Source organism: Sciurus vulgaris (assembly GCF_902686455.1).
Source record: "Sciurus vulgaris genome assembly, chromosome: 6".
NCBI lineage: Eukaryota > Metazoa > Chordata > Mammalia > Rodentia > Sciuridae > Sciurus > Sciurus vulgaris.
Window position 1 is genome coordinate 29,867,844 of NC_136466.1, and position 17,507 is coordinate 29,885,350.

Here is a 17,507-nt window from a genome sequence, read left to right on the forward strand (position 1 = left end):
ATTATAATTGAATCTCATCTAGCATTTCGTTGTAGGGAGGGTTCTACATTAGTTTAGTCCACATCTGGTCCAACTCAATTATTTCAGATGCTATTCTTTTAGAAGAAAATGTTTTTGTACATGTTTTTCGGACAATCTACTGTTAATGTCTACTCTTCTGAGATATTATTCAGTTAAATGTGATTCGAGCTTTCAGGTTAGGAGTTCTTTTTTCTGGTATAGTATTTTTCCTAATTTCAATTGAATGCAATCTCTCCCTGTATTTAACCAACATTAACTAAATATTTGCCCAAGGTCAATCTCAAGGATAGGTGCTAGGAATTCAACAACAGAAACAATCTCGTAGGGAAGACCAGCAAGGAGGTGAGCAATTGTAGGTAACTAGTGCTAAATAGGGATTAGGCACAGGGTTTTAAGAATATAAAAGTAATTGATCAGAATGAAGTTTGCAAAACATAATACATAATATGGTGTATGTTTAGTCTCTTAAAGAAATAACCAGTTATAAAATCACTCACACTTAACACCAATTTAAAAAAATATAAACTGGAATGAGAAAACTGAGATTTCACCAGGCGTGGTGATGAACACCTGTAATCCCAGGTGTTCACTTGGGAAGCTGCGGGAGGAGGATCACAAGTTCAAAGCCAACCTCAGCAACTCAGCAATGTCCTAAGTAACTCAGCAAGACCCTGTCTCAAAATAAAAAAAATAAAAAAAGGGCTAAGGATGTGGCTCAGTAGTTAAGTGCCCTTTGTTCAAGCCCCACTACCAAAACCAAAACCAAAGCAAAACAACAACAAAAAGATTTCCTGGTGTAGGAAGGGTACTTTGATGGATCTTAAATTTTCTACCACAAAGTGTTTTATGTAGTGCTTCCCCCCTCTTCTTATCTTTTATTCTGGCAACAGAAAAGTGAAAGGGCTACTGTTTTAGACAGAATTCCCAGAGAGACACACACACAGTAAGATAGAGATTTGCATGTGGGAGGTTTAAATTAGGGAGTGCCCCCAGGAAGTGAAGGAGGCCAGATTGGGTAGACAGCAGTTGAACTGCAAAGCAGTTACAAAGGGGCCTGGAACGGAAATGGCCTTCAGAATTGCTTTGAATTGAGTCAAGGAGACTGCGACTTGGTTCTCTTGCACTGAAGGCAGGCCTACCCCAGTGAGGCAGTTCTGTTAACTAGGGTTAACTCCTAGAAAGAGCCATAGCTGAGAACCTTTAGCAGCCAGTACTCCCAGGAGCTGGGGAAATGAACGCCTCCTCTGAAAGGGACAGCTGGGCTGTTTTCGGAACACACTAAACCAAACAAGGCTTTTCATAATTAACTCAGATTGCTTGGGCAGGAGAAGCAGCAGGCCTACGCTGCTGAGTGTTTCTCTTCTGGGTAACAAGAACTCCAGGGACAGTCTGTTAGCTATTCGAACCAAAACAAAAAGGGCAAGTCCATTTAGAAAAGAGCTTCTTATATAAGGCGGTACACTCATTTGATGAAGTTCTAACATTACCTGGCGAAAAGTCTACCAAAGAGGGACCTGCAGACTAGGTTCTAGTCACAGCTCTGTCATGGAAAATGGGGTCTTTGCCTACAGAGTGGGAGAAAATCTTTTCCATACACACTTCAGACAGAGCACTGATCTTCAAAGTTTATAAAGAACTTAAAAAACTTTACACCAAAAATACAAAGAAACCAATCAATAAATGGGCTAAGGAACTGGGCAGACACTTCACAGAAGAAGATATACAGGTGATCAATAAATATATGACAGAGTGCTCTAGTAATTAGAGAAATGCAAATTAAAACCACCCTAAGGTTTCATCTAACTCCAATTAGAATGGCTATTATCAAGAACACAAGCAATAATAAGTGTTGGCAAGAATGTGGGGAAAAAGGCACACCCATACATTACTGGTGGGATTGCAAATTGGTGCAACCACTTTGGAAAGCAGTATGGAGATTCCTCAGAAAGCTTGGAATGGACCCACTATTTGACCCAGCTATCCCACTCCTTGGTTTATACCCAAAGGACTTAAAACCAGCATACTACAGTGACACAGCCACATCAATGTTCATAGCAGCTCAATTCACAATAGCTAGATTGTGGAACCAACCAAGATTCCCTTTTTTTTTTTTTTAAATATAAAGCATTTTATTCATAAGCGATAAAACATCTGAAAGGTAAATGAGCAAAACACTCCATTCACAATAGTCTCAAAACAAAACAAAACAAAAAAATTGGGAATCGGTCTAACCAAAGAGGTGAAAGATCTCTACAATGAAAACTATAGAACATTAAAGAAAGAAATTGAAGAAGACCTTAGAAGATGGAAAGATCTCCCATGTTCTTAGATAGGCAGAATTAATATTATCAAAATGGCCATACTTCCAAAGGCACTATACAAATTTAATGCAATTCCAATTAAAATCCCAATGACATTTCTCATAGTAATAGAAAAGGCAATCATGAAATTCATCTGGAAGAACAAAAGACCCAGAATAGCCAAAGCAATCCTGGGCAGGAAGAGTGATGCAGGAGGTATCACAATACCAGACCTTAAACTCCATTATAGAGCAATAGTAACAAAAACAACATGGTATTGGCACCAAAATAGACAGGTAGACCAATGGTACAGGATGGAAGACACAGAGACATACCCACATAAGTACAGTAATCTCATACTAGACAAAGGTGCCAAAAACTTACAATGGAGAAAAGATAGCCTCTTCAACAAATGGTGCTGGGGAAACTGGAAATCCATATGCAGTAAAATGAAATTAAAACCCTATCTCTCACCCTGTACAAAACTCAACTCAAAATGGATTGAGGATCTAGGAATTAGGCCCGAGACCCTTCACCAAATAGGAAAAAAAGTAGGCCCGAATCTCCATCATGTTGGCTTAGGACCAGACTTCCTTAACAAGACCCCCATAGCGCAAGAAATAAAAGCAAGAATCAATAAATGGGATAGATTCAAACTAAAAAGTTTTTTCTCAGCACAGGAAACAATAAATAATGTGAAAAAAGAGCCTACAGAGTGGGAGAAAATCTTTTCCACACACACTTCAGACAGAGCACTCATCTCCAAAGTTTATAAAGAACTTAATAAACTTTACACCCTAAAATACAAAGAACCCAATCAATAAATGGGCTAAGGAACTGGGCGGACACTTCACAGAAGATATACAGGTGATCAACAAATATATGAAAAAGTGCTCATCATCCCTAGTAATTAGAGAAATGCAAATTAAAACCACCCTAAGATTTCATCTAACTCCAATTAGAATGGTTGTTATCAAGAATATAAGCAATATTATAAGTAATAATATTACTTATAATATAATATAATAATAATATAAGTGTTGGCATGGACATGGGGGAAAAGGCACACTCATACATTGCTGGTGGAGTTGCAAACTGGTGCAGTCACTCTGGAAAGCAGTGTGGAGATTCCTCAGAAAACTTGGAATGGAACCACCATTTGACCCAGCTATCTCACTCCTTGGTTTATACCCAAAGGTATAAAATCAGCAAACTACAGTGATGCAGCGACATCAATGTTCATAGCAGCTCAATTCACAATAGCCAGATTGTGGAACCAACCTAGATGCCCTTCAATTGATGAATGGATAAAAAAATTGTGGTATATATACACAATGAATATTACTTAGCCATAAAGAATAATAAAATGATGGCATTTCCTGGTAAATGGATGAAGTTGGAAAATATCATGCTAAGTGAAATAGGCCAAGCCCAAAAAACCAAAGGCTGAATGTTTTCTCTGATAAGTGCATGACAATATATAACCAGGGGGTGTGGCGGGGGGAAGAGAAGAATGAAGGAACTTTGGATGGCGTAGAGGAAAATGTGGTGGGAGGGGTGGAGGAAGGAAAGATAGTAGAATGAGACAGACAGTATTGCCCTATGTAGATGTGTGCTTACATGAATGGTGTGAATCTACATTTTGTACAACCATAGAAATGAAAAGTTGCACCCCCTTTGTGTACAATGAATCAAATGCAGTCTATAAAAATAAAAAAAATTAATAAAAAAAACAGCAGCAGGTGTTCAAGAACTACTTAACAACATACACATATCTCAAGTCACATGCAGAGAGGTCACTAATGGACAGCTTTGCGCAGGTGAAGTTATCTAAAGCCTGAGAGTCATGGTAGGAGAAGGCAAGGCTGCACAGTTCCAGAAGGGAGAAGGAAGGGGGGGAATAAGGTTCAGGTGCCCAGCAGGCCACGAGTCCACCAACGAAACCCAGGCATCCCCAGCTGCACTCACCAAAACTAGGACCCCTTTCAGCCTCTGCTGTGCTAACTGAAGGCATGTCCGCCCTTCCGGGCACCGAGGGATCCATATTACCACAGCTGTATAAACACATGGGATTCTGAAGGTGCAAGTCCTGGAGGTGGCAGGAAGAAGCCAGTCTAAGCCATGGCTGATCCATCCTCCTACCCACTACATGCCACAGAAGCCAAGTTGTCATGGCAACAGGAAGGAAATGTAGGTATTACAGACATAAGAACCACAGGGCACAGTGGTGCATGTCTAGAATCGCAGAGACTCGTGAGGCTGAGGTAGGAGGACTGCAAGTTCTAGGCCAGCCTCAGCAACTTAGCAAGACCCTGTCCCAAAATTTAAAAAAATTTTAAAAATGAGGCTAGGGGTGTGCCCCTGGGTTCAATTCCTGGTACCATCAGCATCATCAGCATCATCAATAATAATAATAAATAAATAATTAAAGATCTCAAACAATAACATGACTCAACAGCTCAAAGAACAAAAAGAAAAAAGCAACTAAACCCAAAGCTTACAGAAGGGAAATAATGAAGATCGGAACAGAAATAAACAACATAGAGATTAGAAACATAAAACTGACAAAGCCAAAATTTAATTCTATAAAAAGATCAACAAAATGACAAACTTGTACCCAGACCTACCGAGAGAACTTAATCTGCTACAAATAGAATTGTTTCATGCGCCAAACCTAAGGCTAGATTCACCCCAAAAGAGGTGGCAGGTGAGTTCATGCAAGGGAGTATCTCAAACTGTCCCCAGACTGGGTTGGTTGGGAATTCAAAGAATCACTAACTCAGGGTGATCAGTCCAAAGTATTCATCAGGGAACTTAACCTACAGAAGTATACACTGGGTGGAGAGCAGAGAGTGAGTGTGTGCAGCTTGTAGGAGGGCTTAGAAATCTGGCCAAGGGCCAGGCCTTGTCTCTTTCAGTGTTTTGGGAAACACCTTACACACCTTTACCAGGTAAGCTTGTGCTCAAACCTGCTAAGCAAAACCCGCAGCTGGCTGGGCCGCAGAATGGTCAAGGTTCTCTGGGTTTACTGTCAGGACACCAAAAGAAAGCAGAGGGACAGGACCCCAGGGAGGTAATGAGTGCGAAGTTCTCCAGCATCACATCGCGGTACAGGCTTCTCTGGGTCACATCAAGGAGACCCCACTCCTCCCAGGAGAAATGCACAGCCACGTCCTCAAACACCACCAGGTCCTGCGCCCCGTCGGCCAAGGGAACCAGTGCACTCAGCGGAGACCTCCCTTTACCTGCCCACCAAAGGCCCGCCTCCCGCGCCCGCGCACCAGCGCGCCGACCCGCGGGGCCCGGGCGGTCACTCGCAGAGCTCGGACCCGCTCACCCGGGTAGAGCCAGTTCGGTCAGCCAAGATTCCCTTTAATTGATGAATGGATAAGGAAACTGTTGTATATGTACTCGATGAAATATTACTCAGCCATAAAGAAGAATAAAATTATGGCATCTGCTGGTAAATGGAAAATATCATGCTAAGTGAAATAGGCCAAGCCCAAAAAACCAAAGGCCGAATGTTTTCTCTAAGTGGAAGACAATACATACCAAGGGGGATTGGCGAGTGGGAGGAGAGAAGAATGAAAGAACTTTGGATGGTGTAGAGGAAAATGGGGCAGGTGTGGGTGGGAGAAGGAAAGACAGTGGACTGAGACAGACAGTATTACCCTATGTATATGTATGATTACATGAATGGTGTGAATCTACATTGTATACAACCATAGAAATGAAAAGTTGCACCCCATTTGTGTACAATGAATCAAAATGCAGTCTGTAAAAATAAAAAAAAAATTAAATAATAATTTTTAAAAACCAGCAAAAAAAAGAAAACGGGGTCTTTGAGAAAGTCATTTATCATCGCTGGTCTTCTGGTCCTATTCCCGTACAATGAGATATACAGAACAGATGACGCACTCGTTAGGATTGTTATAATCATGAGTAATAGAAACCCATTTTACTTAGCTTTTTGAAGAAAGAGAGAAGGATCCAGGAAGGAAAGAGGAAGAGAAGGAAGAAAATGGGAGATTGATTTAAATAATGAATATGTTTCTTGCAGACTTGGTGTTGAGTGGGCCTCGGGAGCAGGCTGGCGTGCCATGGGCAACGGCGGTGCCCTGCGCCCCATCTGTGCTCATTCCTTACTCACTGTTGCTGCAGTCCCGCTCACTCCATTTTTCAGTTCACATGAGGAAAATGGCTACTGACAGTAGCTCCAGAGTTTTAACTCCTCAAGTCAATAAAACAGTCACATGTGGGTTAAAATCCCTTGATGACAATTCCAAATTGCCAGGAAACAAAGTTCCTGGGCCTCATTTATATCAAGTGAACAACCTCTGATTCAAACACCTGTGCCAACGTAAAGAACTCATTGGGAAAGAAGACACTTCAAGAAAAGATTTAGCAACCAACATGTCTAGAGCTGTTATCTCTAAAATACCCCAATTTTGCTGGGCATGGTGGCGCATGCCTGTAATCCCAGTGGCTCAGGAGGCTGAGGCAGGAGAATCACAAGTTCAAAGCCAGCCTCAGCAACTTAGCAAGGCCCTAAGCAACTTAGTGAGACCATGTCTCAAAATAAAAAATTAGAAGGGGCTGGGGAGTGGCTTAGTGGCTAAGTGCCCCTGGGTTCGATCCCTGGTACCAGAACCAAACCAAACAAAAAACACCCTATTTTACTAATGAAAATAACTGTAAAATTCAATTAACTTCTCACTGATAGAGGCTGGGGGTATAGCACAGTGGTGGAGTGCCTGCTTAGCACACATGAAGCTTTGGGTTCGATCCCTAGTACTGCAAAAAAAAAAAAAAAAAAAAAAAAAAAAAAAAAAAAAAAAAAAAAAATTCTTACTGATTCTTAACCGATGCTGTAAATTGTCATTTTAAAACTTGGTGGAGCTGGGAATGTAGCTCAGTATTTGCTGAGCATAGTGCTGCCCTGGGTTTGATCCCTGATAGGATACACTAATTAAAAAAATTTTGGTCGTAACCAGATGTAGTAGAGGTCAACCTGGGCAACTTAACAAGACCCTATTTTAAATAAAATGAAAAAAAGAGCTGGGGATATATCTCAGTGATAGAGCACTTGCCTTGTTGCATGTGGCCCTGGGTTCGATCCCAGCATATAGTGATATGACAATTGCTAATAGAAAGTTGACACTAAGTGAGGAAAGCTGGAGTAGAAACCCCTCAGCAGAATGCACTCATGACTTATCTTTTCTATTTAGACTCAGTGAAACTAATAGTGAATGGTTTTCTGATTGGTTTATGGCTTAGACTGATAGCTGGTATTCACTTACAATGACGATCTTTATAGCCTATAAACAGGAGTGCAGCTGTTATTAAGATTTGTGAAGAGACTGATAGAAAGATCCATTGACAGAGAGTCTAATTTAGATATAGGGCATGATTCAGCTACACAAGAGCAGGTGACATAGCAGTGTTTCTAGTCCTAGATGAAAACTTCCCTAATATTCACGGTCCCCCAAAGATGTCAAGATGTTAGTTAAATAACATGAGGAGGAGGAGGATCCAGTCAGCTCCCTCCAGAAGTCCATGTCCACTGGAGAATAACAGCAAGATGACTGACTAGAGGTACCTAGGCATACTTTCCTCCGCAACAAAGGACTGAAACAAACAAACAAAAACAACAGCTACTTCTCTGAAAAGTTTGAGGTAGAGGACTAGACACATGGAGATACATGGTGGTCATACAAGGAAGGGAACTAAATGCATGACCTCTACCAGCCCATCTCTTGAGATCAATCCTCAGCCAAGAGGTTATTTCTCTTGGAAGGGAAAAGTTACGGAGGCCCCAGCAGTCCTCATTTATGCCATGAACGCCCGAGGTATTTGCTACTAGGGAAGCCTACAGCTCTCACAGGCCCTGAGCCCAGTTCCGGAAGATGACAGGTTGCCACACTGCTATACTGTGCTAGAGAAAGAACACAACCCACAGTGTGCCTGCCCCATGCAGTCTCCTGATGCACGGTGCCATACTGGAACCACACTCACCTGGTGTCCTGTGAAGCTGCCAAGCAGCTGCCCCTAGCAGCTTGGCCAGCTCAGCCCCATAAAAGTGGCCTACCATCTTCCCTCTATCCTAGGAAGTAGCCAGGCAGCCCATCCTGCAAAACTCATCCTACTAAAGCCCTGGGAAGCAGATGGGTGCCCCCACACAGCCACAGTCCCGGGAACCAGCCAAGCAGACTTCTCTGAGTGGCTCAGCCCACCAAGGCCCCTAGGAAACAGCTCCACCAATCTGCCTACAGCCTCAAAAAGCAATTGAGCAAACTGATATGAGAAGCTCAGACTGCTAAGGCCTTGAGAAGTAGACAAGTGCACCAAGCACCCACCCTCAGCCCCATAAAGCACCTTGGAAGCCTGCCCTTAGCAAAACAGGGCCCAGAGTTCCTGCAGAGTCACCTTTGTGACCCTCAGACACTCATAGGGACACGGTATCACTAACAGGCACACTGCTCTGCACCCACTGGTGCCCATGGGGGCAGCTCCACCCCATTTACCCACAGACAGGCACCCGACACCCGCAGCCAAGTGCACTGGACTCTGAGCTGTCCATGAGCCTGCCCCACCTAGGAGCTGTATCCAGACAGCAGTACAATCCATAATTCCTGCAGCCTGGGTCACTGAGATACCTGCAGACATCAATGATGATATTGACTGCAGTTGAAGAAAGAAGGAAGGAAAAGAAAATTTAAAAGAATGAAGAAAGCCTTTAAGACTTACAGGAAACCATTATGGGAACAAACTTTTGCATTAAGGAAATTCCAGGAGAAGAGAAGGAAAAAGGCATAGGAAACAGATTCAACAAAGTAATGGTTAATATGCCAGTTATATTGGAAAAATAAGTTCTAATGTTCTATACCCAGCAGTGTAACCAGAGTTGATAACAATTAATTGTACATTTCAAAATAGCTAGTAGAAAGGATTTTGAATGTTCCTAACACAAGGAAGGGATAAATGTTTGAGATGATGTACATATGAATTACCTTGATCTGATTATTATCTTTTTTTTTTTTTTTTTTTTTTGCGGTACTGGGGATTGAACTCAAGGGTACTCTACCACTGAGCTACAATCCAGCACATTTTTTATTTTCCATTTTGAGGCATGGTTTCACTAAGTTGCCCAAGCTGGCTTCAAACTTGTGATTTTACTGCCTCAGCCTCCCAAATTGTTGGCATTACAGAGATGTGTCACCAGGCCCTCCTAATCATTACTCATTCAAATATCACACTGTACCCCACAAAGTAGACTACAATTATTATGTGTCAATTCAAAATCAAAATGTATTTTATATCTAAAAGTAACAAGTAAAAATATACTTTAAAAAAAAGAAGTCCATTCCCTATTATCCATAAAGGGACTTTTATACCACATTAATCTTTCCAAACCCCAGAGACTCTTACCACTTATCTGCCTGGGTGTGGGTCAATGATAAAGTTAATATTGATTTAATATTGATTCATATAGACTTTTTTAAAAACTCTTTTTAGTCATAGATGGATATGATACCTTTATTTCATTTATTTATTTCTAGGTGGCACAGAAGATTGAACCCAGTGCTTCCCACATTCTAGGCAAGTGCTTCACCACTGAGCCACAACCACAGCCTGATTCATAGCCTTACCATGGATACTCAGAAAAGAGCTAAGGCAACTTAAACTTTTTATTTTTCTTTCTTTCTTTTTCTGGTGCTGGAATTGCACTCAGGGCCTCACAAATGCTAGGTCAGTACTATACCCCTGAGCTCCAGTCCCACTAAGGCAGTTTTGACTGGGTGAATCAATATCACCTCCACTGAACAACATCACCTTCATTATCACCAAGAGGGATCAGGCAAGGGGTCTGCCTGATACAAGGAAATAAACGAGTACATAATTATTAGATAATTTTGGTGGCAGACTAGAGCAGGACTTGAACCAAATCCAGCCCTCCACCTGTTTCTATAAGGAAAGTTTGGTTGGAATGCAACCATGTCCATTCATTTACACATTGTCCAAGGTGACTTTCTTGCTAAGTCATACATTTGAGTAGTTGTGAGGCTGTATGGCCCACAAAACCTAGAAAATTTACTGTCTGTTTACATAAAAAGTTTTTAACCCCTGATCTAGTGACAAAGAAATTAATTTTCTTATATTTTATATATTGCTAATTTATAGTATTCCAAATTTGCCAGATAACTGAAGTCAATTTCTGCTTTAAAAAAAAAAAAATTACCTTCATTTTGTTTATTTATACATGATGCTGAGCGCCTCACACATGCCAGGCAAGCACTCTACCGCAACCCCAGCCCCAATGTCTACTTTTAAAGGTTGCTGTTTTCTCAATGTGCCTCTCATATATGTTTGTCTTAAAATCGTGGTTTAGAAAAGATGTTCTTTTCAGTAAGTGATACAGTCAGAAATCCATTCCAAAAGGTTTAGATCTAAATATAACAAACAATGGAGTCCTTAACTAGAACACACAAAAAAAATTAATGCTAAAGGAAAAACATTAAAAAGATTGATTAACTGAGCCACACTGAACTTAAGAAACTGCCAAAAACACATTAAGAAAGTGTAGGACTGGGGTTGTGGTTCAGTGGTAGAGCGCTTGCCTAGCGTGTGTGAGGCACTGGGTTCAATTCTTAGCACCACATATAAGTAAACAAAATAAAGGTCCATCAAAGACTAAAAAAAATTTTTAAAAATAAATAAATTTTAAAAAGAAATTTAAAAAAAAGAAAGTGTATAGGGCTGGGCGGAGTGGCACACGCCTGTAATCACAGCAGCTTGGGAGGCTGAAGCAGGAGGATCATGAGTTCAAAGCCAGCCTCAGCAATTTAGTGAGACCCTGAGAAATTCAGTGAGACCCTGTCTCTAAATAAAATACAAAAAGGGGTGGAGCATGTGGCTCAGTGGTTGAATAACCCTGGGTTCAATCCCCAGTACCAAAAAAAAAAAAAAAAGTGAAGAGGAAAAAAAGTGAAAAGGAAAATTCACAGTGGAAGAAGAGATTTATGATACATATGTTTGACTTGTACCCAAAATATGTAATGAATTCCTATAAATCAGTATACTGAAGACATTCGTTAGAAAAATGAGCATAAGACTTCAATAGGCAACTCAGAAAAGGAGATTGACCAATAAACCTGTGAAAAATTATTTGACTATATCAGTCATTGTGGCAAAGGAAAATAAAACTATGATGCAGTATTATTACCTGTCTGCAGAGATGACTAAAATATAAAAAATAGATGATACCAAGAGTTGGCAAAGAGGTGGAGCAACTAGAACTTTCACATGCTGCTGATCATAACGCAAGTTGGTATTACTTTAGAAGTCCATTTGGCTTTATCTACTAAAGCAGGGCAAGTACATGTCCTATGACCCAGAACTTGCACTCGGATGTATGGAACTATGTTCACCAAAATATACGTACAGCTGGGCACAGTGGCACACACCTGTAATCCCAGGGTCTGGGGAGGCTGAGGCAGGAGGATCACAGGTTTAAAGTCAGCCTTAGCAACTTAGGCCTAAGCGATTTAGCAAGACCCTGTCTCAAAATAAAAAATAAAGGACTGGGGATGTGTCCTAGTAGTTAGGTATCCCTGGATTCAATCCCCAGTACTGGGGGGGTGGGGGGGGGGAGAATCATGTTTTTAGAAAGCTAAAACCAATCTATGATGTAGAAATCACGTTGGTGGATAACTTGAAAAAAGGCAGGTAATGACAAGGAAACCACTACAATGTTAGCAATATTCTACAGTCATGAGTCACTCAATGTGGATACATTCTGAGAACATGTTGTCAGGTGACTTTGCTGTTATAGGAATGTCACAGGGTGTACTTACACAGATCTAGGTGGTCTAGGTCAGTTACCCTGTGACCTTGATGGAAGCAAGAGATGAGATATATGAGGCTAGGGCTGGAGTGTTTTAGGGTGAACTTTTTTTTTTAATAAGTAGAAGGATTATATTCTAAAACAATCATAAAGAGTAGTATAATAAATACATAAATCTGTAACAGTCATTTATTATCATTATCAAGTACTGTGCACTCCGAGCTGAAGAGTGCTCGACTAGCATGCACAAGGACCGCAGTTCAAATCCCTGGCTGCTCAAAGGTAAAAAAAAAAAAAAAAACAAAAAAAAAAACACTACAAAAGTACTGTGTACTCTACATAATTGCATGTGCTATACTTCGATTTAACTGGCAGCATGGTGGGTTTATTTGTATCAGCATCACCACAAATGTAAGCAATACATTGCCCTATGATGTGATGTTATGACAACTACGTCTAGGCAATAGGGATTTTCTAGCTTCATTATAATCTTATGGCATCACGGTAGTACATACAGTCCATGAAACATCATTAAATGACACCTGACTATGGTTTGATCTAAGTGAAGGCTTCACAATTGTGTTTGCTCTGTGAAAGTTTATTGAGTTTATATGCTAGGTATTTGTCTGGATTTTTGTATGCATGTATGTATATATGTCTGTATTTTATGCTATAATAAAATGTTTTATTTAAAAGGAGTATGATTTATGTTGTTATTATACCTTGTGATCTCAGCAGAGCAGCTCACATAATACATATTAGAAAAAATTTTGCTATTGACAATGGTATAGATTACATCAATAAATGGCAAACTATAATCCCATTGCATTTCAAGGTTTAAAAATTAATTACCATTTAACTAAGACTGGCACAGGAAACTTCCTGATGGCAGTTTAATACATTGACCCACACTCATTGCTCACTCTGAAAGTATCTCAATATCCTTTTCAGATGAATAATAAGACTCTGACCCTTTAAACTAAAAATAGTCTGCCTTTTTTTTTCCTCAGGAACTGTAGGACTTTATTACTTCCCTCCAGGATAGTGAGCATGTAAGACTGAAAAACACAATTCAACGAGATGGGTCATTAACCATTGTACTTAGAACTTGGTCTCCTATAATGTCACTTATAAAAGCATCATGTTGTGCCTTTGATACACAACAATACAGGAAAAGAAAAGTTGTGGGTTGCCACAGCAACTATAATGTATTTGATTATATCTGCTTATGATCATTCTAATTCCTCTATAATTTATGTCAATGTGACTGAGTAATGGTTTATACAGGAATTACTTAGAAGTATTGAATTTCTATAAATATAAGTTGTCAGTTCATCATGTTCTGGTTATGCTTGCATTTAATTATGTCATTTGTTTTAAGAATAACTCTGCTTTAAAAATACTTTTGACTTTTTTTCTCAGGAAAAATTTCTAAGCAAGCAGCAAATAGCGCTTACTTGCATCTGCAAAAACACATTTAGCTAGTGTGACTTTATGGCACCTTGATGGAATAGGTGTTATAGGTGTAGGAAGAGTGATAGAATGACAGAAGATAATACATTATTTAAGATGACAAAGCAAATCAGGGCAGAACTATTATTGGAATCTTGCTCAGGATGAGGCACTGGCCAGGTGGTGTTTTTGTGAAATGTATGCTATGACCTCATTTCTTGAGCACAGTTCCGCCATCCGGGACCTGTGCACATTTGACTACACTCTCAAAGTCATACACACTCATTTCTTTTTCTTTTTTTTTTTTTTTCTTTTTTGGTCCGGGGGCAGGGGGAGGATTGAACCCAGAGGTACTTAACCACTGAGCCACATCATCAACCCTTTTTTATATTTTATTTTAATTTTTAATTTTTTTCTAGTCATAGACACAATATCTTTATTTTTTTTATTTATTCTTACATAGTGCTGAGGATCAAACCCAATGCCTCACACTTGCAAGGCAAGAACTCTACCACTGAGCTACAAACCAAGCCCCTATATTTTATTTTGAGACAGGGTCTAAGTTGCTTAGGGCCCCACTAAGTTATTGAGGCTGGCTTTGAACTCACAATCCTCCTGCCTCAGCCTCCCAAGCTGCTTTGATTACAGGTGTGCACCACTGTGCCCGGCTATACACACTTTTCTCTGCTACAAGACTGGAAAGTCTACAGGAGTAGCTCATGAAGACTCTAAATGTTCTGCTCATCCATTCTGTTCTTTACTGCTGGGGATCAAACCCAGAGTCTTGCACATGCTAAGTATGTCTACCACTGAGTTACACTCTCTGCCTCTTTTGTCTCCTCTATACACAATTTCTAGAAGAAAGAGGAGCATGTTTCTACTTACTTGAAAACTGAATGTTTCGTTCTTATTTTTCCCTCCACTTGCTTCACTCTTTTCTCGTCTTGCTTCTCCATTGCCCATCAGCTCTTTTCCATAGGTGAATTGTGTAAATTTAATATTTTGTTAATTGTCAAATATTGGTATTGGAAAGAATGTGGATGTTGATTCATTTGTACATATGGCGTCAGAAATCATTTAAATGATTAATATAGGAAGAATATTCACTGTAGACATTGTGTAAAGTTAAATTGTTACCATCATTAGACAGTAATATAAGATCTCACTTCCCAAACCTTTCTGACAGCTGACTCATCATTGCATAATGCTCACATGGATGAGTGTTCCAGAAATTGCTTGAATTCATAAGAAAAAGTGGCTATGGTTTTCTCTGTGATGATAAAAAAAATCCAATAATTTGGAATTTAATATAATTTGGAATGAAACTTCATAATGCAAAGATAAAATGGGATTTTCACAAACATACACAAAGCCAGCAAGGGGTTCTTGGAAATACAGAGGTCTCTAAATCCTGAGATGGGTATAAAATCATAGAAATAGGGCTGGGGATATTGCTCAGTTGGTAGAGTGCTTGCCTCACACGCACAAGGCCCTGGGTTCAATCCCCAGCACAATAAATAAATAAATAAATAAATATCATAGAGACTAAAAGCATAGGCATTTGCCATTAGGCTGCCTGGTTACCTCCAGATTCCCCACTATCTAGAGATAAGTTACCTAACCTCTGTGCCTGTTTCCTTATCTGTAAGAAGAATAATCTGCCTACCTGAAATTAATTAATATATTCGAACTACTTAGAACAGTACTGGTGCATTGTAAGTACTTAATATGTTAGCTATTTTTTTGCATTATTTGATAATGACATTGAATCAAAGAAATTAGAACTATTGCTACAGGAAATTTAAAACAAACATAAAATGAAGCCAGGTGCAATGGTACATGCTTGTAATTCCAGTGGCTCTGGAGGCTGAGGCAGAAGGATCACAAATTCAAAACCAGCCTTAGCAACTCAGTAAGGCCCTAAGCAGCTCAGCTAAAAATATATATATATATATATAAAAAAGGGCTGAGGATGTGGCTCAGTGGTTAAGTACCTCCAAGTTGAATCTCTGGTACAAAACAAAACAAAGTGACTCTGGGAGTGTAGCCCAGTGGTGGAGTATCTGCCTAGCATGTTGAAAATGCTGGCTTCCATCCCCAGCATTGCAAAAAAATAAACAGCAAAAACCATAAAATAGGGTGACGAAGACTCACACATGGCTGCACTTGCTTTTGCATTTCTACTGCATGTGTATTGTCAGAAGAGTTCCCCACAATGCTGCAGGGGCTGCAGATGTGGAGATGGCACCCTATCTGCTCCTTCTCCAGTTGTTTTATCTCAAGAGGCTTTTGTAATAGTGATGTGTGAACTGGTATGGACACAGAGGAGGACTCCGGTGGGGACATGGCACCTGCAACTCTGCAGTATCATTCCCAGCGGTCCCTTCAGATGAAAATGTGATTTTGTCCCTTCATCCTACCACTTACTCTAGGCTTTGCTTCTCTTTCTTGCTGCTCAATCCTCCAGCTTTGTCCTATATTCAAGTCTTTAGCCCTCTCGCCCTGAAAGGTATAATAAACGCTAACTGCTTTCTTAGCTAATGTAATTAAATCGTTGTCACACTATCCATTTTTCTTAAAATAGATTATTTTTCTCTCCTTCCCAGCACTGTTTCTTAGCTAATTTATTTGACTCATCCTTATCCTATCCATTTACTTAAAATAGAAAATTATTTTCTACCCGTTCTTTCCTCTTCCTTTCTAGTTCTAAATGGAACCGCATTGACTAGAAAACATAATTGTTTCTTTCTTTCCTTTATTCCCATCTTTAATCTAATCTGGAGCATCTTTAGATCAGAATTGACTGTCAGTGACCATCAGAAAGACCGCCTTCACTGGCCTTGCCCTGAGTGTGGCTGGGGACATGTTTCCAATCCTGCATCCCCTGACCTCCCCTAAGGGGGTAGGACAGGTTTCTGCAGAATGAGTTCTGGGGAGACTGTCCTCAGGGACCACTTCCACTTTTGAAGCTGGCTTTCTATTGATCTGATGAACACTCTTGCTTTCTTACGATCAATAATATAAATCAGATCAAAAATGTAATTTTCTACATAAAACCAAAACTTCTCCCTAATGGCTTGGTACTGGAGATGAACTGTTTCTGTTCTGTTTTAAAGTCAGCCCCTCCCCTCCATACCAGACGTCATTCCCTCTCAAGAAAGGATATCACTACAGTAGTTTTTGCTTGCTGGCATACTATCAATTTTTCACTCAATTTTTTACTCTTGATGAAATTAGTTCCATTAACCTACAAGGATGCTATTATTTATATCATCTTTAATAAAATGAACAAAAAGTTCCTCTTGACCTACTTTCCCCTCCATCTACTGCCCAATTTCTTTACAGCTAAATTTCTTAACAGGCATCTGTAAATTGTCTCCAATCCCCACCCCCTCTTTCTTTTTTCTTCCAAATACTGGGGATTGAATCCAGGGCCTCACACGTGCTAGGCAAGCATGCTACTACTGAGCTACATCCCTAGTCCCTTTTAAAATTTTATTTTCAGACAGGACTTGAACTTGAGATCATTACTTTAGCCTCCAAGCCCGCCCCACCACATCCATTTCTGCACTCTTTCTTTTTTTTCTTTTCTTTCTTTCTTTCTTTCTTTCTTTCTTTCTTTCTTTTTTTTTTTTTTTTTTTTTTTTTTTTTGTACCAGGGATTAAACCCAGGGGTGTTTAGCTACTGAGTCACATCCCCAGCCCTTTTTGTATTTTATTTATTTATGGACAGGGCCTTGCTGAGTTCCTTAGGGCCTCACTAAGTTGCTGAGGCTGACTTTGAACTTGTGATCCTCCTGCCTCAGCCTCCAGAGCTGCTGAGATGCTGAGATTACAGGTGTGCACCAACACACCAGGCTTCCACTCTCTCTCTCTTTTTCTTTTTAATT

At 40.0% G+C, this 17,507-nt stretch overlaps 1 protein-coding gene across 6 annotated transcripts in view; it reads left to right on the plus strand.

Annotated features, from left to right (window-relative positions):
* LYRM7 (LYR motif containing 7) overlaps positions 1 to 17,507 on the plus strand; it is a 149,806-nt gene that overhangs the window by 37,551 nt on the left and 94,748 nt on the right. Inside the window, exon 6 of one of the 6 annotated variants that reach the window (XM_079144305.1) lies at positions 9,881 to 10,833. The exons of the other annotated variants lie outside the window; for them this stretch is intronic. Coding sequence (XP_079000431.1) covers positions 9,881 to 9,897 — 17 coding nt within the window. The 3' untranslated portion in view covers positions 9,898 to 10,833. Of the gene's footprint in view, positions 1 to 9,880; positions 10,834 to 17,507 lie in introns of those variants that run through there. 6 annotated transcript variants of the gene reach the window in all.